General features: G+C 37.1%; 1 protein-coding gene across 1 annotated transcript in view; it reads left to right on the top strand.

Moving 5' to 3' along the window:
- Nucleotides 1–24,663, top strand: part of LOC120427310 (regulating synaptic membrane exocytosis protein 2) — a gene marked incomplete at its 5' end in the record, with an annotated part of 92,695 nt that overhangs the window by 46,708 nt on the left and 21,324 nt on the right. The window contains 3 exons of the mRNA XM_039592162.2: nt 15,308–15,489; nt 15,578–15,793; nt 15,963–16,450. Coding sequence (XP_039448096.2) covers nt 15,308–15,489; nt 15,578–15,793; nt 15,963–16,450 — 886 coding nt within the window. The remainder of the gene's footprint in view (nt 1–15,307; nt 15,490–15,577; nt 15,794–15,962; nt 16,451–24,663) is intronic.

A 24,663-nucleotide genomic window follows, 5' to 3' on the forward strand; every position in this document is an offset into this window, starting at 1 on the left:
ATGTTTCAATAAAAAAAATGGTTTTCTTTGTGTTGTTTGTAGAAGCGTTTTACATATTGTGATTATTTTTTCATTTCAATTCACTATTTCTGGACTCTGAATTCAGAACCATCATTGACAGTCATTGCCCCAAGATTGAAGGACACCTTCTACCACCTTAAAATCAGCAATCATTGTATCAATTACAAGAATGTCACCTTGTACACACTACAATTTTTTTATACCAGAAACAGTAGTTGAGGTATCGATAAAGTTCGAATATGTCAAAATGAACAAAATTTTACCGAAAACCGATTATTGTGGATTTAGCTGGTAGCTAGATTTTCTGGCATCTTCTCACAGTCATTGAAAACGGTCTTGGATAGACCTCGGTGTGGAAAAGTTCAATTGATAGAAAAAATATGGATTATAATTGTGATTTTAAATCACTTCTCCGACTCCAGGAATAATTGTTTGAACATGTTATTTTTTTTTATTCAGTCGGAAAAATATTATTTTTCTTGAAAAAAGTTTCATTTTTAACCACATGATCACCCCTAATTCTGGTTCGATGCTGCCATCATGCGACCGCGTGCTTCGTTTGTTTGTCAACAAAGCTGCAGCTGGATGGTGAGACGAAGTGAGGGGGGAGATGTTTTGACATTTTTATGCCTGCATCCTATCCCGCCGCCTATTTCGTCGGTCGTCGAGCCGACGGTCGTTTCCAACGACCGAGTCCAGTTAGGAACTGATCGTACAATAATGGAAAACCGTATACTTTGGTTGAAACCAAATCGAATATTGCTATATTTTTAGCATCAATGGGTTTACAGCAAACATTGAGAGTTTGTTTTTTTAAATGATGAAATGATACACCACCCATATGGTTTTTTGTATTTTTTTTTCATTGTCATTTTACAGTGATCTATTTGTTCCATTTTCTTTCTATAAAAATGTTCTAACATTGACCAAAATATGAGATTGATCCGACCTCTACATCCAGAGTTATTCTCATTGTAGACGCACTTGATAGGAACTAAGAGACAGGTGGGGAACAAAAAGACACTCTAAGAAAATTAATATTTTTCAAATTTAACATCATGTTTTTGTGTTGTATCAATTAACAAAAGTTATACTAAAAAGTATTTTAATTTCGTGAAATCCATATATTTTACCAAATAACTTTACATCTTTCGTTAAATGAATTTAAATCTCGATAAATGTGCCAAAAATGACTTCCAATGCATGTGATGGAATATTGCCATGGATTTTGAATAGTTTAATGAAGAAAAATCAAAGTGTCTCATTGTCACCCAAGGACTGAAAAAGAGAGGGGAACAATGAGACAGCTTTGGATGCTGGGTGTATTCTTAAATTTGGCCAAATCTAATGAAAGGACATTTAAGCCCAACCCATTACCTATAAAATGACGAAAGAAATTTGAAGAAATATTCGTTTTTGTATTAATGGCAGCCTATGAGTGAAAATAGATTTTTTTATATAATTTACTTTTACACCCCAGGATCAAACATGTATAAATAACTTTGGAAGGAAGTGTCCATATCTAAAGCCACTATTACGGGAAAAGGGTATCCAGTAGACACAACTTTCTCATAAATATGAGCCTGATTGGTTAAAACAACGATTTGTTTGAGCCATTTTATCATTGTTTCCCGTGTTTCATTGATGACTACTCTACCCTATTAGTATATGTCCTGATTTATTGCTTTCGATTTGAAAAAGTACTCAGGATGGGACCTGATATGCGAGCGTTCTTTTATTACGTAACGCAGTTGGGGGAGGGGGAGGGAGGTGTCGTCGAAGGCCCTGTTACGCTCCATACGTTTTTTTTTAATGTGTATGGAAATTTTGTTACGAGGGCAAGGGGATCCACAAATCCATTTTTTGCGTTACGTAATAAAATAATAATTCAAAAAGCAAAAAGCATAAAAAGCAACAAAAAAATATTAATTCGAAATGATGAAAGTTTTAAATTTTTTAAATGCATTAAATCTATATTAATTTTCAAAACAATCAATGCGCCATGGGTTTCCTATGTTCATAGAACCTTTTGAAGAAGTAAGCGAGAATTGATCTGTTGTGAGACTTGTAAGTGTTTTGCATTGATGAAATTGGTGTAAAATACCAGATTAGGGAAAAGCTACTTGAATCGTAGAAGTTGGCAAGTCAGATACCATCATCAGGGGTGACATTGGGTCTGGGGGGTGAGATTGGATCATACAAAAATGCTGAAATTTGTATGACTCAATGTCACCCCCCAGATCCAATGTCACCCCTGATGACGGTAGGTGAGTTCTGTACATAATATTTCAAAGCGGGACTGAGCTGTGAAAAATTGCACGATGGGACTCATATTTCTCAGCATTTTTCAGATGGGACAAACAAACTTGCAGTAGATTATCGAATTTTCGGAACAAGGTGGTAAATATTATGAGTGTAGCATAGAGTAATATAACAATCGAAGCTATTCCAACGTCCAACTCAAAATCGGCTGAAATGTTTATGAAACATTTATGCGAACATGGGCAGTACAGGACATGAAATGTTCAGTAAAAGATATTTGAGCAATTCTCTACCAAAACTGGAAATGGATTTTATTTGTATTTTATGATTTGGCTCAAACTTTGTGGGGGCCGTTCTTATGACCAAAGAAGCTATTTTGTGTCATTGGTTCACCCATACAAGTCTCCATACAATTTTGGCTGCTGTCCATACAAAAATGGTACATAAATATTCAAACAGCTGTAACTTTTGACTGAATTTTCTGATCATTCGGCAAAGTTGTAGGTATTGTTGAGGACTATTGAGAAAAAAATGGGTACACGGAAAAAAATTGCAGATTTTTCAAACAACTTTATTTTACAAAAACTCAATTTCCCAAAATACGTATTTTTGGATTTTCGAGATTTATTGATATGTTTTAGGAGACAAAAACCCACAACTTTTGAGCTATAGAGAAACATGGTCAAAAAATCTGCCGCCGAGTTATGATTTTTTGAAAAAATAGTGATTTTTGGAAAAAATCGAAATTTCATGCAAAAACAAATTTGACGTTATTTTTTAATGTAAAATTGAATTTCCAATCGAAAAGTACTTTACACATTTTTTTGATAAAGGGCTCTGTTTTCAAAATATAGCCACCAAAAGTTTGATTTTAGCGAAATATTTGCAGTTTTTCGATTTTTAACAATATTTTTAAAAATCAAAAAACTGCAAATATTTCGCTAAAATCAAACTTTCGGTGGCTATATCTTGAAAACAGAGCCCTTTATCAAAACATGTGTAAAGTACTTTTCGATTGAAAATTCAATTTTACATTAAAAATAACGTCAAATTTGTGTTTGAATAAAATTTCGATTTTTTCCAAAAATCACTATTTTTTTCAAAAATTCATAACTCGGCGGCAGATTTTTTTGACCATGTTTCTCTATAGCTCAAAAGTTGCGGGTTTTTGTCCCCTAAAACATATCAAAAAATCTCGGAAATAAAAAAAATACGTATTTTGGGAAATTGAGTTTTTGTAAAAAAAAAGTTGATGAAAAAATCTGTAATTTTTTTTCCGTGTGCCTATTTTTTTTCTCAATAGTCCTTAACAATACCTACAACTTTGCCGAAGACACCAAATTGATCAGAAAATTCCGTCAAAAGTTACAGCTGTTTGAATATTTACGTACCATTTTTGTATGGACAGCAGCCAAAATTGTATGGAGACTTGTATGGGTGAACGAATGACACAAAATAGCTTCTTTGGTCATAGGGAAGACCCCCACAAAGTTTGAGCCAAATAAAAAAAATACAAAAAATAAAAATGTTCGAAATCGGCCGATTTTGTAGAGAGTTGCTCCTTTCCAGAAAACATGAAAAATGTTCTTTTGAGTGTTTATTTTCCGGAAGTTTTGCTTTTATTTTGTATTTTTTTAATAATGTCACATTCAAAACAAAATTATATTTGATACATCAACAACCCAAAGTAAAAAATGGAAATCCGTGTGCATATGATTATAAAAAAGTAGTATTAGAGGTGAACTAAAAAGTGAATTAGGAAAAAGCCGTCACAATAATTCCTCAAGTTAATTGAATGCACAAAGAGAGATAAACGACAGGTAACTAAACATTTTTGACAATAGTAAATAAAACAGTTGTTTCTAATCACTCATGGCCTAGTTTGGTTCGGTATCAGCATAAAATGCATGAAACTTTTCAGTAATCTTTATAATCTGTTCATAATTTATGTATTAGAACCAAATCATGCAATGAGCTGCAAAAAAAAACATTCCCAATCTGGAAAAGAGAACTGTGAATATATAATACACTTTCAGAAGGAGAATCATAGAAATATGTCCCAAAAGAACGTTTGCATGTAGCATCAAGTCCATAATGATAATTTTGCTTTCACATCAAAACTAATTCTTCAAGTTAAATGAATGTTTGATACATAATGGCATGTTGATCTAACATTGTTCCATAAGATACACTAAAATAAAGCATGACGCATATGTTGCCCGAACCGAACAATTTTCCAGTCTTATTATTACTACTAAACTGATCCACAACTCAAGATAGTACGGTGTATTTTTTTTATTTATTTCTATTTATTTTGTAAATAATTAACATCGAATCCTCTTTATGTTTGAGAAAGCATGCCACATTGATATAAATGCTTGTAAACATCCTAATATAGTGTGAAATAATAGCCAAACCAAATACTGTATCCATAAGACAAATCAATGCAGATTGAAAATATACACAAACAAATCTTTATCCTCTCAGTTCAACTAATCATCTATTCGAGACAAAATTATTTCTTTTGCAAACTTGTGAACCGTAAAGTTTTAATTTCTATGTCATGTTGTTTGAAATTAACATAATTATTGTGGCCAGTTTCTAACGTTAGACAATACAATTAGAAACAATGGAACATACGAGCATAAAACAGTTAGTTTAAAAAATGTGTCCAGTTTTGTAAACTGTACAAGCTTCCATTAAATAAATTTTAATGATATAACAAACAACAGAGGTGTAACCTATCAAATTAAGCAAGGACATTTATTTCCTTTGGTGTCATGTTCTGGAAAGAAATACAGTCCAGATTGGAACATCCAAACCTCCATTATCCGAAAGTTTCCAAAGTTAGATTATCCGAAAGTTCCTAAGGAACTGCGGATAATCGAATCACGATTTTTTAAATGTTTTTTTTTTCATATTTACAACATCAAATATGAGTTCATGCGGTGTTGGTTAGCTGAATCGAAATAAGCAGATGAATGCAATTTATGCATTAATTTTGAAAAGAAGCTTTAGGCCTGCTTCTGTAGAGTCGTGTGTCGCCCTTGTCGTTAGCTGGACTCGCGAAAAAAGGGCGTCAATTTGAATCCTTGAGTGGAAGGGGGATAGCTTTGAAAGAGGTTTGAATTATCCACCATTCAAGCCTTCGAACGCCTTGAGTCTTGTAGGAATCTTGCAATAAAGACCGACAAGACAAAATTGTAGAGCGAGCAATTTGATTTGAATTTGACTGTTTACTCAAAAAACGTTCCTTAATCCACCTTAAGGTGGTTGGTGCCTTCCTCTCATTTAAAGTGATTCCAACCCCCCCTAAAGTGTCCACATGGTTCATGGATCGCCCCTAACGTAATCGCAGCACCAAAGTGGATCTAATAAAAATAAGTGATGAGTAAAAAAACAGACTGCCTACAGACTTATTGTCAAGATTGTACATACACCGCCGTGGAGGAATAGATTGAGGTTATGTAAATTCAGAGCATTTTTTAAATTGCTTATAATTTTAGGTAGGTAAGTCAGATCTTGAAAATTCTTAATCCACAGGGAAGGTCATTTCAGAACCGTTCTAAAAAATATATGATATGACAGGTTTCCATGCAAAAACCACCCTTTTTTGCAAATTGTGAAATTTATATGCAGCATTTTTTTAGGCATAACTTTTGATGTGCTTTACGGAATCTTATAAATTTCAATAGGGACTTATGGGACCCCAACACGAATCGAATGAGGCCAATACGGTCAAAATCGGCTCAGTCAGTGACGAGATATTCCGGTGATTCTGAGTTGATATGTATAAATGACGTTAGGTCTAGGATTTCTAATTAAAAAGTTCATCTTTCGAGTGATTTTATAGCCTTTCCTCAGTAAGGTGAGGAAGGCAACAAGACAATGAACAAAAAAACGATATTTTCGTGATTCGATTATCAGAAGGGATTTTTTTTCCAATGAACAGGACTGTATATTTGGGTAAAAATAACAATGATTTAAAAAAAATTGAGCTTTCTAATCAACTCGACAGTTCGGTTTCAATAGAGGAGAAAAGCAACTCGCGACAAAATTTTGAGGCTAGGAATTTTGACAGGTATGAGTTTCATAAAGTATAGAGTTATCTACGTGCGCATGTATTGCGTGTACGTACACGAAAAAGATTGAGGTTAAATTTTGTACCCACCAGCAAAACAAATGGGGTGCTAGTGTGCGTGAGCTCGGGCTTAGATAACTCCTGGGACGGGACGGCTGGATAGAGTCTTCTTTTTGAGTGTTTACGTTTGTATTCTTCTTCTGTTTTTTGCAAGAAAATTCGTATTCAAAAACAAATATCAAGCAATCTGTGATTCAGATAGCTTGACAATTCAAATTTTCTTGATGATGTTTTTCAAATCAGTGCTCAAGCATGCGAATGACTTTTTCTTTGGTTAAAATGTTGTTAAGTTTTTCCTCGCAGATTTTTTTTTGAATTTGGCTGTTAAAGATTTTTTCTTAGATCTGCTTCTGTCGTTGTCCCGTTACACAAAGAATGTAAATAAGTTTTTCCCAGTTCCCCAAAGAGGAGCATGTTGAATTCAACGGCAATTTTTACTCAACTTTAAAGAAAGTTAACATTCCATAGGTCGCACGCAATACGGTGTCAGAATCGAAAGAAATGGCTGGCAAAAATTCTAATTTGTACTAATTCATTCACTTCAAAGAGCAAAACAAGTTTGTTTTTCAATTTGTGGCACGCCACATTTTAATTTCATTGGAAGCACAGGTTCAATCTAGATGCCATTTCTATGTAACGCGCGAAAAAAAAATAGTTTTAAATGGGCAAAAGAATAGTCAGTTCATGAATTGTATTGTTTTTTTAAATGAAAATGCTGATAAGTCAACATTCGGTGTACGATAGAAATAAATGCCTTTCAATTGAAAATATTTTAATCAATCTATCAATGCAATTTACAATTATTTCTGAAATTGATTTAATTTTTTTTTATTTTTTTTCAACTCAAATTACAATACTTCTCATTTTCTCCTCATAAGAAAGGACTGGTTTAGGTTGACAGAAGCGGCCATGTTGAAAGTGGTTTAGTTTGACAATAGGTTTTTTTCTCTTTGTTTATCCCATCCCAGGATAACTCTATTCGCCTCATTTTCTCTCCCACAAAAAACTGGGGACAAGGTAGCTGTCAAACTAGGCCAAATTTTTAAAGTCACTCACAAAATGAACTTTGAGTGATTTGAGTTCATTTCTGACGTCACGATTTTCTCCTCTATTAGGTTCACTCAAAAAAATGAGTTCGTGTAAACGTGAACAGAGTTCATGCCAACGGGAACCAGGAAGAAAACTGTTCAACTTTTATAGTGCATTGCACCATGAAGGTGAACAGTTTTCTTTCTGGTTCCTGTTGGCATGAACTCTGTTCACGTTTACGCGAACTCATTTTTTTGAGTGTTGTAATGTGTATGTATAATAAGAGGGTGACACGATGTACAGAACAGAAGGTTTATGCTTTCATTAGGTTGGCGACATGATTTTCATTGAAATATTTAAAAAAACATTAAAAAAAACTTAGTAGGCAGTGTTCATCATGTGAAATTTTAAAGAAAGTCACTAATTATTTTAGGAAATTGAACATATATCTGCTTATATTGAACCAAAAATGATACTTATTTATGGAACTTGTTCAGAAAACTGTTTTCTACAATGTAATTGATTCTTAAATGTTTTATAATGTAATGGAGCAATATGGCGAATGATTGAGCAAATAATTTACGGAACCTATTGGATACCGTCAGTGGGGGTGAGATTGGGTCTGGGGGGTGAGTTTGAGTCAAACTTCCCCATCCGATAGAAGGCGTGGTCAGGCAAACCTCATATCGAAAAATGCCACCGGGTCCGTCTGGGATTGAACCCAGGCCATACTGGGGTTTAGAGGCTACCACGCTAACCACTAAACCAACGGACCCAGCCCAATATCGTTGTATTTGAGCTTAATTTTACTTTCATTTGACCCAATGTCACCCCTTCTACGGGGTGAGATTGGGTCTATTTTCAAACGATTGGCATATACATAAGGTAGAGTTCATCAAATTCCACCATATTTTTGGAAAATGTTAGTGAACTATCTAAACATAATTCTACGTTTAAAGACTTTTAATTTTTTTTTCAAATTGTTTTTATTATTGAGAAATTACGAGTGGTGTATCGTTTATTGACCCATAGTCACCCACACTGACGGTATCAAATAACTTTTTAATGAAATACTCTATGATCAGCACTTTTTAATGCTCAAATTTGTATCCGGGCAATATGTTAGTATATTTTCATGACAAATTGTATAAAAAAAAAGATTTATATTCGGTCGTATTAGGGTTTCCAGCTTGTATTTTGGGGTAATTTCAAAGAAAGCTAGAAATCTGGGAAATTTGGTTCGGAAAATTGTTTATTGGATGTCAAATATTGGTCAAATATAGTTAGTTAGAGTCTCCCAAGGCATATTCATAAGAAATTTGATGGATATCAACATAAATGCACACATTTTCAGCGACTTTTCTGAATTAATATCCCTTAAATTGAAAAAAAAAATCTTTAAAAAAAATTTGCTCTGGACCCCCCGACGACATATTTCGGTATACCCGGCAAAATGTCGAGAAAGAGACCTTCTTCCATGGTTCCAAATATCAGATATGTCGATTTTTTGCTTGAGGTAAGGCTATAATCCTGCTCTGAAAATGAACTTTTATACACATTGTATACATACTCTGAAAATTCATGTATACATACAGACTCAGAATCGAAAACTGATCAAATGTCTGTCTGTGTATATGGGACCATCCACAAATCACGTGGACACTTTTTTGGTTGCTATGGTGCGCGGTTTTGATTCCCGCCTTATCCTTCTGGCCTTCTATCGGATGGGGAAGTAAAACGTCGGTACATTTGCGTAAAAGAGGTTTTGGGTGACTCACCACACATAACCTTCGAACGCCTAGAAATGAGCAGAAACTTGCAACAGAGACCACAAAATACCCGGGGGTCGTTAAAGTGGATTGCTTTGCTTTTTTTACCCCCCAGCCCCCCTCCTCGTGGACAATTGTTCATACAAAAAAAAAACTTTTTCTATAGGTCGTGGACAATCGCCAACCCCGCCAACAATTTTACATAAGAATCACTTATCGAATATGTTTCGTTCCAGAGATATCGAATTTTAAAGTTTTGTGTTTTCGAGATTTCTTACATTAGCTTCATTCGCCGCATCTGCTAGAATCACACAGGCGGGATGATCAATAACTGCTACCTGGTGTTCTGGGAGATGATTAATTTAATTTTTATTTTTATAATTTTACGCAAATATTTATTCAAATAGCTAATGCCTTGATCAATCTATTTTTGTGTAAGATATATTTATAGGGTTATTTTGAATGCACCGTTTTTTACGTGTTGCTAACCGTTTTAGAGTACCTCTGAGGCCATGACTAGGGACTTTGTCATGGGTTGTAGCAAAATAGTGCCATTCAGCAAAAACCCCAAAATATGCTTTATGGTTTAATAGATTGATCATATTAAATCAATTTTTATATTGCGAGCCAGCTCCATTTGATTAAAAGATGGTTTTGGTCAAGTTAAATTTAACCCAAAAAAAATCCTTATACGTGAGGACAGCAGCCGAATTGTGTTCCAAGAATCCAAGAATAATAGAACAAAAAAAACATTGTTGTTCGGACGGTGTCGAAATCATCGCAACTATATTTTGGGGAATTAGCCGCTTTGCAGCAGATCAAACTTTGTGATTTTCTTACATTTTTCAGTTTTATACTTTCCAGAAATCCTATTCATACTCTTTGTGATCGTCCTTCGCTAGAATACAACGTATCAACAAATTTAATTCATTTCAATTCATATTTTTTACTCAATAATGTATCGTGCACTTATTGTTCAGTGTTATTAACAAGATTAATTGCATTTTCCTGCTCACTCCATCGGAATCCAATTCTGCCCTTTACTGTGTGTCGTTATTGCTCTGTCCTATGGGTTAGCACAGAAATTCATACATTCGCGATTAAACTCCAGTTTCCTACAGTGTTATACAGTAAATTTTTGCCCAATTTGGTAAAAATTATTTATGATGAAATATCATATCTATAAATTAGCAGGTAGCAGTTATTGATCATCCCGCCTGTGGCTTCTAGCAGATGCGGCGAATGAGCTGATTTAGGTAATCTCAAATACTCAAATCTTTAAATTTCGATATCTCTGGAACGAAACATTCATTTCTGTCGATAAGTGATTCTTATGTAAAATTGTCCGGGGAATACAATGGTGAGGTCAAATCAAAAAAATAAGTTGGGTTGTTTTGAAATACGGCCGTTTGAAGTTTTCAATTGCGTAATACTGGTAGAAAAAAAATAATCAAAATTTCGATCACGGAAATGGATTCTACGTCCAATTTCCTTCAAAATTGAGTCTAAGACCGACCTTCTAAGATTGTGGTTCCTGAGCTATCGCCGTTTGATAGAGGGTAGTTTTCAAATGCTTCAGATAGAATGACCCATATATAACATTGGAGCACCCTGGGACTCGGTACAGACCTTTAAAGTTTGGCATTTTTTTCAAAAAATCGGCCCAGCAAAAAAGATATGCGTCCTAGACGCCATTTGATTTAGATATCAAAAAATTAGCGATGTCGAACCGTACGTTTCCAACATATGAAAATTTTAACTGAGTTTTTCGACGCGCCATGCGCAAAAACGAAAAATGACGAAAAAGAGAAAAATTCAACTTTTTTTAGTAAAACTGCGATAACTTTAAAATTTCAGCGATGACCTATACATGTTTGGGTATCAAAATTTTCGTAATTGAAAGACGCGGGGTGACTTTGATAGCCGGGGTGACTTTGATAGGTTTGCGATTTTTCCGCAAAATGAAGAGTACATTTAAAATACGTAAGGAATGGTTTAGAAACATACTGACCGTGGTAGAGAAGTAAACACGTGTTCAAAGTACCTCAAGAAGAACTTTTCATAAATTTTTGAAAAGTTTATAAAGTTAGTTAACTATAGCTAAGAAAATGTTGATGAAAGTCATTATTTTAAACTTCTCAAAGTGTCATGATTTTCTCAATAAACATGATTTTTAATCGGAAAACGGAATGCATTTTCGGATTCTTTGGACAATTTTCCACTAGGAGAAGGTTAAATAAGTTTGTAAATAATAAATAATATGTGTTTTTGAAACACAATTTAAAAAAATCTCCAAATTTATAGGCAATTTCAGTTGAACAAATTTCATGTAAAATGTGAAAACTTGTGATTCGTGCTTCGAATTCAGTATAAAATGCAATTTAAATCGATATTTTTTTAAACAAAACTTATTTTAACAAATTTCAGGCAAAATTCTGACTTTTTAACAATTTTACCTAAAATTTATATGTATTTTGTTAAAAAGCTTATAAACTTAGTTAACTAAATATAAACATTGATTTTTTTTCCTTACAAACTATATCAGCTACTTTAGTGATGGTACATTTAACGTACAAATAAAGTTTGAACATCTTGAGCATGATTTTAATAAGAAAAACTATGACTATCAAAATCACCCGGAATTAAAACTAAGACTTTTTAACGGAACTATTTTTCTAAACACTATTAAAAAAACTTTTTTTTTCCAAAATAGTGCATGGACTTTGTGTGGCCTACCCCAGTATATGTTTTAAAAATAATAATCTTGATTAAAACCTTACCTGTTGGAAAATATTCTAAAAACTAATTGAAATCCTATCAAAGTCACCCCGGTTTACGGTACCCAAACATGTATAGGTCATCGCTGAAATTTTGAAGTTATCGCAGTTTTATTGAAAAAAGTTAATTTTTGCCGATTTCGTCATTTTTCTGTTTTTGAGAGTGGCGCGTCGGAAAACTCAGTTTTTATTTTGAAAAAATCATATTTCGTAAACGTACGGTTCGACATCGCCAATTTTTTGATAAGTTATGTGAAATTTTCCGAGCAATCCGTTAAAAATATTTTCAGACATAGGCTCTTTGGTCTAGACACGGTCAAAACGCCATTTTAAGTTTTCATATAACTTTATTAAATGTTTAGCTAGATTTTTGAAACTTCTGTTTTTTTCCCAAATAGCCAAACTCATCACCTTTCTTTTGCGTCTAAGACTTTTGCGTCTAAAATCGGATGAAATGACGCGGAAATATAAAGTGGTTTTTGCGAAAATGACAATTTTTCGAACCACCCTAGCACGATGTAGGTCACCCTAATGGCAACATCAAATGCCATTTTGACGGTGTCTGGACTAAAGAGCCTATATCTGGAAATATTTTTAACGGATTCCTCGGACAATTTTACGTAACATATCAAAAATTGGGCGAGGTTCATTAACAGGATTTTTTGAAACTAAAATCCGAAAATAAAAAAAATGACACAAATAATGCTTTCAAAAATTTTAAATCAAGACTAACAATTCAAAAAGGGCGTAATATTAAATGTTTGACCTTTTTGAAATGTTAATATTGATTTAAAATTTTGAAAATATTGTTTTCGGAAAGATGGAAAAGTTTACGCATGTTTCATGTTTTAACATTGAAAATCGGACCATTCGTTGCTGAGATATCGACATTGGAAAATAATGGGTTGTTTGGGTGAGGCTTCGAAAACTTCAATTTTCATGTTTCTTTTTCTTTATGCCGCTGTATCTTAGCAACCAGAGGTCCAATCCTTAATGTCTCTTATACAATTTCATAGCAAATTTTATGAACTTTTCAAAAAAATATTTTTAGAAATGGTCACCCATGGTCACTATTTTTAAAAATCGAAAAAACTGCAAATATTTCGCTAAAATCAAACTTTCAGTGGCTATATCAGTACCGGAAAAACGGAACCTTTTATCAAAAAATCTATAAAGTACATTTCGATTGCAAATTCAATGTTACATAAAAAAAATCAAGTCTAATTTATTTTTGCATGAAATTTAATTTTTTTCCAAAAATCACTATTTTTCAAAAAATCATAACTCGGCGGCTTTTTTGACCATGTTTCTCTACGGCTCAAAAGTTCCGGGTTTTTGTCCCCTAAAACATATCAAAAAATCTCGAAAATCAAAAAATACGTATTTTGGGAAATTGAGTTTTAGAGAAAAAAAAATGTTAATTAAAAATCGGCAATTTTTTCCGTGTACCAATTTTTTTCTCATTGGTCCTCAATATACCTACATACCTACAGCTTTTTCGAAGACACCAAATTGACCAGAAAATTCATTCAAAAGTTACAGCTGTTTCAATATTTACGTACCATTTTTGTATGGACAGCGGCCAAAATTGTATGGAGACTTGTATGGGTGAACCAATGACACAAAAAAGTTTCTTTGGTCATAGGGAAGGCCCCCTCAATGATTGAGCTAAATAAAAAAATACAAATTAAAATCCATTTCCGGTTTTGGTACAGAGTTGCTCATCTTTAAGCTCTCGGAAAAATACACCGTGAGTTCCATAGGGTTGGGTCAAAGTCCCTTTGACACAAAATTATTGAAAAACATGTCTTTTTCGCATGTTCAAAAATGAAAGGGGTCGTACCGCCCCTCCGTCACGAGATATAAAAAAACGAACCTTGGATTCGTGATCAGGAACAAAAGTTACCCCTTAGGAAAAAGTTTCACGCAAATCGAAGAGGGGTCGGGGCAACTGCTGTGTGAGTTGGCGGAGAATGACCCCGATCGAATAGCTTAATGTGACGAAAATGGGAATATTTCCCATATATTTTGTAATACTCACAAAAATGACGCGATCTAGTTTAAGCTAACAGTCCACAAACTAAGTAATAAAACAAACCTACCTGTGAGTTATTAAGGCTTTCTTAACATATTTTTGACCATATCTAAATTATTAGGATTCAGATGGTAGCAATCCAATGAAGATTCCGACAGTTATTTTGTTAAAAAAAAACAACATTAATTCTTTGATAGTTGAATAAAATTGAAGAAATTGTAAGGTTGCAAAACTCTATACAACTAAAAAAAAGTTGGTGTGTGTCACAAAATTACTCGAGGACGATTTCATGCAAAAAAAACACACTTTATAAATATCGAAGATTCAAAAAAAAATCTGTACATCTTGTTACATCCTAATGCTGCTTAAAAAGTTCCTTTTTGAGTTATTCTATAGCCTTTCTTAAACTTGAAAGAGTATATTTTTCCCAATTTCCCCATGCAGACTCTGTGACTTTGTATATATGTTGGTCCGAGTCGGAGATCAAATTCGCTTACGAGGCGGAAGCGTTACTACACTCTCGGTCTTAAAATAATATTAGCAATCTACATGTTTCAAATTACAAAAACATATTTCGATATACAACTCTAAGCGAGACAATTTAACGAAGTACTTGTAAATATCGATTATTTTAACCTGCAATGTTCGTGGTACAACGCACGATGTATTTATTCAGAGAAAATTTATATCGAATCTTGCTTGTATTTAGTTTTGCGTACTTGTTCTAGCTCCTAATCCGATTTCCGTCTCCAGAATTTTTACAATGATTCTATATTAAACAAATGAAAAAAATGAGGCGGCAATGAGCCAAAAATAAACGAATAGTTGTGTAACTAAGGCATTTCAAAGGGAATATTTTTCTCGATTTGTTTGTAAGTATCACTACCGCGGAGATGACTGAATGAAATCTGAACTGTTCCTGACACAAAGTCGCATGATTATTAATTCGATTTCTTTCGTGCAAAATTGTTTCATTGTATTGTAAACCTACCCCGAAAAAATACAAACAATTCAGCAAAAGAAATATTTTGGTGAAATCGTTTCTGCACTAAACCGAAACATCTTTTTTGCATGGCTACAACACAAAGCTAGTTTAAACTATGAATGTAATTTTTTGTCAAAATGTTCCTGGAAATGTCTTATTACAATCATGTAGAAATTTTTGAAAACCTCATCTGCTTCCTGTTAATATAGATTTATTTCTACTTTTTGGCTCATTCTCTCCCGCAAACCCCATTGTTCTCTCTTACTGACGGCGAATCGTAATTTTCAGGAACAACTAGCTAGAGAAAAACAGGTTTCTGGTCGTGTCCAAATACAAGTTTGGTATCATGGAGACAGAAGTGAACTAGTAGTTTCATTGATGGCCGCAGACGATCTTCCACCACGTGATGAATCTATGGGATATGGAGGATTCCCAGAGGCATATGCTTCCATTAAGGTTATGCCAAAGACGTAAGTGGAAACTCGAGCCAGTTTTCTCATTGGGTGGTCACAGTGGTTACACTTTATTACGGATCCCTTCATATTTTATTCCCAACAGAAACGAAACACATGTTATGCAAACGGAAGTTTCCTCACCATCGTGTAATCCAATTTGGAATGCAACAATCACATTTAGAGGAATTTCCAGTGACACTTTATTTGATCGCTACATCGAAGTGATTTTATACGATTTGCTTCCACAATCGGAACCCATTTTTCTCGGAGAGTGTAATGTTATGCTTCAGAAAGCATTTCTCGACGACGTGGCGGTATGGTATGTTGAAAATAAAGGCCCGGCCAACTCATTTCGACAATCTCGAGTACACATTTCTCTTTCTTCCTTACCAACTCCTAGCCCTGCTTTAAACTCATTCTTTCTTCGTTTCTACTTCCTCTTCTGCCTTTTACTCAATTAAAATATTAAAATTTTACCTATGTTACAGGTACAGATTGGAAGATCCCAAGCAGCTGCGAGGAGCTCCAACGTCAAAAATGAATTGGTCCTCTCCGCGAAACTCGATATCGGGCGATGTAACCAAGCTCATCCGAGGTTCGGATTATCGATTCCAAAGATCGGTTTCAGATGACGTCGATAGTATTGGCGATGGTTCATCCCTCTTACACCCGGATCACGCGTGGGCATTCAGCAGAAGAGGCTCCTCTCAGTCGGAAACGTTAGAAATCGAAACCTACCAGTTGGGAAAAGACTTCTCTAAATCATTACCAGGCTCAAGGCGATCATCGTTCCAAGATCAAGAAAAATGCAAAAGTGGTGAGATTGCACAATCATTTGCACATAGTCGAGAAAGAAGAAGGTCTTCTGTAGCAAAACGTAATCCAGATGAGCTCAGGCGTGCATTCAATCAAAGCCGAGGTGAATTTATCCGGACAATGAGTTTGTCCCGCGAGCTGGAACGCAAGAACTCAATAAGTAAATAGAAAACATATATTGCCAGTCTTCTTCTCTGTTTGATGTTAACATTTTCTTGGTAATTTTTAGTTTGACATTGTGATTCTGATTTGGAATTGAACTTGGAGAATATGGTGGAGGGAAAACAATATTTTGTGTTAATAAACAATGTGACATTTTTTTTTTCTTGGATGGCCCACCTCTTATCCATACACATTTTTGTAGCATGGAAGGATTACGAGCAGATATTTTTCGATAATTCAATTGTCCGTATTTGAGAGTGTCCTAAATCTAACTCTACTCCCGTGTATGCCCATCCGTCTCTCTCATTTGTCATCTCAAGGAATCTTTTTCATTTCACCAGATTGCTGGTACTGGAATCTTTTCCTTATCCACACACATATGAGCACATAGGGTTTACCGCGCCCAGATTCGCGTTTCTTTGAACTGATTCATATGAGGTCCAGTGAAATCCTCATTAGGACGTGAACCGATATACACAGAAAAAAATATGTGAATTTACTCGACACGGAAAAAACGAATCACATGTAAACTCAGTTGATGTAAACTTCAGATTCGACGTAAACGGTTGAATCACACGTAAAATCATGTTTTTACGTATAATTTGATGCAAATTTACATCAAATTGCATTTAAATTTAAATGATTAATGACGTGCAAAAGTGTTACATCATAAATTATGTAACATTCGGAAATATTTTTTTGTGTGTAGAGAAGCTGACCGTCATGACATGCGGCCCTTCACAGCTACACCTATGGGATGTCATTTCATTCCAAAGGCTTCTGCCTTACGAAAGGTTTACACAGTTTCTTGAACTCATGAAGATTTGTTGTTTCCCTCATTGACTCCGGTAGCATGTTGAACAAAGTGTATCCTCTGTAGAATAGCGAGTTCTGTGTGCACGATTTCTTAAAATTCAGCAATCTGATATCTCCTGCTTGCCTCGTACAATGTCGATGAACGTCACTTCCGTACTGTACAGTTTTTGTCATGTATTGTGGTGCCAATCTGTTAATAACTTTAAAAATAAACACTAATGTACTATACTCCACACGTTGCCTAATCGAAATCCCCTGCAGAGAGTCAAGCATTAAAATTCTTGGTGTCAATCTGTCACATCTAAGTATCATCCTCATAGCTTTACTCTGTACGATCTGCATCCTCTTTAGTTGCTGGTTCGTAGCAAGAAACAGAATTGAAGCGCAGTACACGGAAAAATTCAATTTTCGTAATCGTGAATTAAATTCACGAATGCGAGAACCACGAAGGAATATATTCACGTTTATAGTGCAAATGCACCATACTCATGAATAAATTCCTTCGTGGTTCTTACATTCGTGAACTTAATTCACGATTACGAGAATTGATTTTTTTCTGTGTAGTCAAAGTGTGGCGCAATCAGCGTTTTGTAGACCATAATCGTGTAGTCAAACGATAGGTAGCGATTGATTCTACACAGGACACCCAACTTCCGAGCAGCTTTCCGAATAGTGTAGTCCACGTGTTCCGCAAAAGAGAGCTTCTCGTCCAACATTACACCAAGGTACTTGATGGCATTTTTCGAGACGAGATTTGCCTGATCACGCCTTCTATCGGATGGGGAAGTAAAACGTCGGTCGATTAGCGTAAAAGAGGTTTTGAGTGACTCACCACACATAACCTTCGGACGCCTAGAAATGAGCAGAAACTTGCAACAGAGACCACAAAAGACCCGGGGGTCGTTAAAGTGGATTGCTTTGCTTTTAGATATTGTGCAGTTACTTTTACTCCTCCTTGTTGCCACCACCATGTATTTTGTTTTGCTGACGTTCAGTTTGAGTTTCTTCCATTTCAGCCAACTCGCGAACACTGCCAGCTCGTTATTCAGCACGCTTCCTTGTGGAACACCCAACTCTACTGCTTCTGCTTCTGATACTGCGTTGTTATACCGTGTAACTTTTGGGTTCGGTACTCCAGATAGCTTTTAAACCACCTCCAAATGTCCGCTTTAATCCTGTTTCGCCGCAAGACTTCCAACAACTTCCGCCGATCAATAGTTTCAAAAGCACGTTTCAAGTCAACAAACACCGTCAGGATAAAATTATTGTTCTTGAAAGACTGCTTCCACTTCAACATCAACAGGTGAAGCCGTTCGAAGAAAATTGATCATCACTCTAAAATACTCTGTACTGTATTCAATTTAACGAATTTCTGCACCAAAATAAATCAGCACGTGCCGGTTGTTGCCTTCTTGCAGCCACTGAAGGAATTTTTGATCTAAATCAAATGCGTCTCAAAATTTATATGAGCAGTTCTCTAGGATTTCGGTCATTCGATTTTTTTTGTATTTTTTAATCCGACTGAAACTTTTTTGGTGCCTTCGGTATGCCCAAAGAAGCCTTTTTGCATCATTAGTTTGTCCATATAATTTTCCATACAAATTTGGCAGCTGTCCATACAAAAAAGATGTATGAAAATTCAAAAATCTGTATCTTTTGAAGGAATTTTTTGATCGATTTGGTGTCTTCTGCAAAGTTGTAGGTATGGATACGGACTACACTGGAAAAAAATGATACACGGTAAAACAAAATTGGTGATTTTTTTATTTAACTTTTTATCACTAAAACTTGATTTGCAAAAAACACTATTTTTATTTTTTTTATTTTTTGATATGTTTTAGAGGACATAAAATGCCAACTTTTCAGAAATTCCAGGTTGTGCAAAAAATCATTGACCAGGTTATGAATTTTTTAATCAATACTGATTTTTTCAAAAAATCACTATTGATAAAAAAAAATCATAACTCGGTCAATGATTTTTTGCACAACCTGAAAAAAATAAAAATAGTGTTTTTTTGCAAATCAAGTTTTAGTGATAAAAAGTTAAATAAAAAAATCACCAATTTTTTTTACCGTGTATCATTTTTTTCCAGTGTTGTCCGTATCCATACCTACAACTTTGCCGAAGACACCAAATCGATCAAAAAATTCCTTCAAAAGATACAGATTTTTGAATTTTCATACATAATTTTTGTATGGACAGCTGCCAAATTTGTATGGAAAATTATATGGACAAACTAATGATGCAAAATGACTTCTTTGGGCATACCGAAGGCACCAAAAAAGTTTCAGTCGGATTAAAAAATACAAAAATTAAAATTGAAGAAAAAAGACCGATTTCGTAGAGAACTGCTCATATAATTTTACAATCATTGACGTCCTAGTTGGCAATCATGGATGTCACTGTATAAGTGTGAAAAGAGTGAAAAGTATGTTGTTTACGTTCTCACAAAAGCTGTGAAAAAATAATTGGATGACAATAATTTATTCAAAATTGTGTAATTGTGAAAAATTGTACATTGAAGTGGAGAAGAAAATGCCTACGCGAAGGACGTGGCCGAATATCCGGCCCTAGATCGTGAAGCAGCATTGTGTTCAAATAATTCCAGCTACATTCGACTTCGCTGTTTGCCCCGAGCCCCATCATCATCGCACAAGAGGTGCTGGCGCAGATCGTACAAGGCAAGAAAAGCTGATATTTGGTGAGATCAATCCAAAACAAACGAACAGAAAATAAACCTTGCTAAATACGCGCTGGATCTTTGTCTTTTGACGAGGATTCGGAAGTTCTGAATAACGTTTGAATCAAATTGATGCAAACGTTCTTTAGGGCGGGGCTTGTCGGTTCAGCGGAGGTACCTCGCGCACGGCCAACCTGCGTAGAAATGGGTCACCGAAGCTCGGCAGAGCTAACACTTTCCAAATGCCTATGCGAGTTATTTGTATGTATAGAATATAAATCTAAAATACATGGAAACAACTCAATTTGTAAGAAGCGACCGCGTGGTCCCGTTTGGTTGGTTGCACACACACACACACACACACACATTGACGTCCTAGTTGGCAATCATTGATTAATGACGATTTCCATAACTTTACAAGGAATGGGATAATCGTTACCAAAAAGTATCAGCATATGTAGGGCACTATTCTATTTATTTATTTATTTATCTTCGTCTTGAACAGACTGTTTCCTAACAGCTAATTAATTTCTTAAAACTATCTTTCGTCATATTTAAAACAAAACGGTCAGAAACTACACTAAACGAACGACAGCATACATCAAATAATTGGTTGTGTCCATACACAGTATGGTACACAGATAGACGAAACATAGACGGATTTCGACGAAGATTACGTGGTGGAACATAAACGATCAGAAGTTGAGACAATTTTTGACAGTCCAGCCTTTTCGTCAAAAGATCGAAGATGAACAGCTGCTGCATCCTCTGTCTCCTCTTCAACAGCGTGTCCAGCCCCAACAGACGACGGCGATCCTCGATTGGTGTCTGCTCCGGCGGATTCCTCCACGGCAGCGTGCGTAATGCTAGCCGCACAAACGCGCGTTGCACCCTCTCCAACCTGGCGATGTGAAATTGTGATATGGTGCCCAAACCTGGGCAGCATACTCCAACTGGCTTCTGACTAGGGCGCTTTACAGAGCTTTTAGAGCGTGGATGTCTTTGAAGGCAGTTGTGTTTCTTCGGATGAAACCAATTGTAGCAAACGCCTTAGCCGTGACGGAAGTGATATGCTCGTTGAAAGTCTGTCAAGAGTAACGCCAAGATCCTTAACAGAACACACCCGGTCTAGCAAGGATATTCCTATCATGTAGTGCGATAGAAATTCAAGTCATCAGCGTACAAGACCTTGTCGTTCTTGATCCAGTGGCAGAGATCGTCGATGAACAGAAGAAAGATTAGTGGGCCCAGATGGCTACCCTGCGGGACACCAGACGGGATCATGAACAACCCAGACTTCGAGCCACCGAGTTTAACGTAGGCTGAACGAGAAGTTAGGTACGAGTGCAGCCAAGTCGTGATCCATTCAGGGAGTCCAAGCCTTCGCAGTTTTTCAACGGCAAGCTGGTGCGGCACTCTATCGAACGCCTTCGCAAAATCCACATAGACAGCATCCACCTGGCAGCGACTCTCCATACTCCTTAAGACGTCGGTGACAAAGGTCATCAGGTTCGTTGTCGTAGATCTCTTGGCCATGAAACCATGCTGACAGGCAGATATTATTGGTTGCACGGCATGGGATAAAAACTCATGCACAATTTTCTCGAACACCTTGGGTAGGCAGCTCAAAATGGAGATCGAACGATAATTTTCCACGTTGTGCATGTTCCCGGACTTGTGAATTGGCGTGATCGAAGCTACCTTCCATTTAGCAGGAAACACACCCGATTCGAGGGAGCGGTTGAAAATAATGGCGAGCGGGTTTGCTAGTGTAGCTGCGCACTGCTTTACAATGGACGGGGGGATACAGTCCGGGCCAAGTCCTTTGGAGGCGTCGGTAGAGGCCAAGACCTTGCGCACGTCTTCCTCCGTGAGACACACCAAGGGCATGTGTAACTCGTGCGGCAGGATCTTTTCCAGGGACTCGTTGCTGGGTGTAGGTTGATTGGCGCTGTAAACAATTTTGAAAAAATCTGCAAACAGTTGTACAGATTCCTCTGGCGTTGAGGCGCTTGAGTCGCGATACACCATGTCCTGCGGAATCCCTTTGTCTTGCTTCCGCTTCTTCACGAACGCCCAGAAGGATTTCGGTTCACGCTTCAGGTTTGATTCGATGCCACTGATGTATTCTCGGAAGGCAGCTTCTAAGCTCATTCTAAACAACTTGTAGAAAGAATTTTGTCAAAATATTTATAGCAACACAAAATGTATATCTTTGAACAAAAAATCATGACAATGATGGAAGGCTGACTCACAAAAGTGCTGCTTTCTGAATCCTGATTGTTCCTCGATAAGTAATCCGGCCCAATCAACGTACTTCACCAGCTGCTCCCTTACACCCGTCTCCAACACCTTCTCGTAGATTGGCAGCATGTTTATTGGTCTCCGGTCTTCTGCACTCGTCGTGTTCGGTACCTTCGGAATCTGCACCACCACAGATTTCCTCCACTCTTGAGGGAAAACACCCAGGTTCAATGAACTGTTGATAATATCGAGCAGCTTAACTCCTACAACATCCATAGCGTCATCCTACACACGTTTCGAGATGTTATCGACTTCTGCACAGTTTTTCATTGCTGCTACAATCGTTCGAAGCTTTTCCATGGAAATGGGTTGCAACTGCCTGAATTCCGAGAAGTCCAGCGTACGCACAGTTGATAGCGGGTCTAGCTGAGGTTGATTCACAGTCGGGATGGAATCGTGTATCTCCTTCACACTCTTGATGAAGTAATGGTTCAGTCTCCTCGCCGTTTCTTCATCGCTGCACGGCTTAGTTTTGTCGTCTAAGATAATCTCCTTTTCGGGCGTTCCTCCAGGTTTAATCAAATCTTTTAAACATCTCCATAACTTTTTTGAATCTCCACTGCAGCTTTGAATCTCTTGCTGAACCGACTTATTTTTCGCTTTTTGCAGCTCTCGCACGTACTCATTCCGGAATCGTTTGTACCGTACCCAGTGTTCCGCTCTGTCCGTTGTCTTGAAAATTTGGTATGCTTCGTCTCGCTTAAGTTTCTCCGCCTAGACATAACTACATCAAACTAAACCAACCTCAAGTAACCTATCACTCCAAAGCTCAAACTCCATCTCCAAACCTCCAAAACCCATTCCGCCAAACTCCAAACCTCCAAACCGTCCAAACCTCCAAACCTCCAAACCTCCAAACCCTGCCAAACCTCCAAACCTCCAAACCTCCAAACCTCCAAACCTCCAAACCTCCAAAACCTCAAACCTCCAAACCTCCAAACCTCCAAACCTCCAAACCTCCAACCTCCAAACCTCCAAACCTCCAAACCTCCAAACCTCAAACCTCCAAACCTCCAAACCTCCAAACCGCCAAACCTCCAAACCTCCAAACCTCCAAACCGCCAAACCTCCAAACCTCCAAACCTCCAAACCTCCTACCTCCAAACCTCCAAACCTCCAAACCTCCAAACCTCCAAACTCCAAACCTCCAAACCTCCAAACTCTCCCTAAACCTCCAAACTCTCAAACCTCCAAACCTCCAAACCTCCAAACCTCCAAACCTCCAAACCTCCAAACCTCCAAACCTCCAAACCTCCAAACCTCCAAACCTCCAAACCTCCAAACCTCCAAACCTCCAAACCTCCAAACCTCCAAACCTCCAAACCTCCAAACCTCCAAACCTCCAAACCTCCAAACCTCCAAACCTCCAAACCTCCAAACCTCCAAACCTCCAAACCTCCAAACCTCCAAACCTCCAAACCTCCAAACCTCCAAACCTCCAAACCTCCAAACCTCCAAACCTCCAAACCTCCAAACCTCCAAACCTCCAAACCTCCAAACCTCCAAACCTCCAAACCTCCAAACCTCCAAACCTCCAAACCTCCAAACCTCCAAACCTCCAAACCTCCAAACCTCCAAACCTCCAAACCTCCAAACCTCCAAACCTCCAAACCTCCAAACCTCCAAACCTCCAAACCTCCAAACCTCCAAACCTCCAAACCTCCAAACCTCCAAACCTCCAAACCTCCAAACCTCCAAACCTCCAAACCTCCAAACCTCCAAACCTCCAAACCTCCAAACCTCCAAACCTCCAAACCTCCAAACCTCCAAACCTCCAAACCTCCAAACCTCCAAACCTCCAAACCTCCAAACCTCCAAACCTCCAAACCTCCAAACCTCCAAACCTCCAAACCTCCAAACCTCCAAACCTCCAAACCTCCAAACCTCCAAACCTCCAAACCTCCAAACCTCCAAACCTCCAAACCTCCAAACCTCCAAACCTCCAAACCTCCAAACCTCCAAACCTCCAAACCTCCAAACCTCCAAACCTCCAAACCTCCAAACCTCCAAACCTCCAAACCTCCAAACCTCCAAACCTCCAAACCTCCAAACCTCCAAACCTCCAAACCTCCAAACCTCCAAACCTCCAAACCTCCAAACCTCCAAACCTCCAAACCTCCAAACCTCCAAACCTCCAAACCTCCAAACCTCCAAACCTCCAAACCTCCAAACCTCCAAACCTCCAAACCTCCAAACCTCCAAACCTCCAAACCTCCAAACCTCCAAACCTCCAAACCTCCAAACCTCCAAACCTCCAAACCTCCAAACCTCCAAACCTCCAAACCTCCAAACCTCCAAACCTCCAAACCTCCAAACCTCCAAACCTCCAAACCTCCAAACCTCCAAACCTCCAAACCTCCAAACCTCCAAACCTCCAAACCTCCAAACCTCCAAACCTCCAAACCTCCAA

The sequence above is a fragment of the Culex pipiens genome, chromosome 1 (assembly GCF_016801865.2).
Source record: "Culex pipiens pallens isolate TS chromosome 1, TS_CPP_V2, whole genome shotgun sequence".
In the NCBI taxonomy this organism is placed as follows: Eukaryota; Metazoa; Arthropoda; class Insecta; order Diptera; family Culicidae; genus Culex; species Culex pipiens.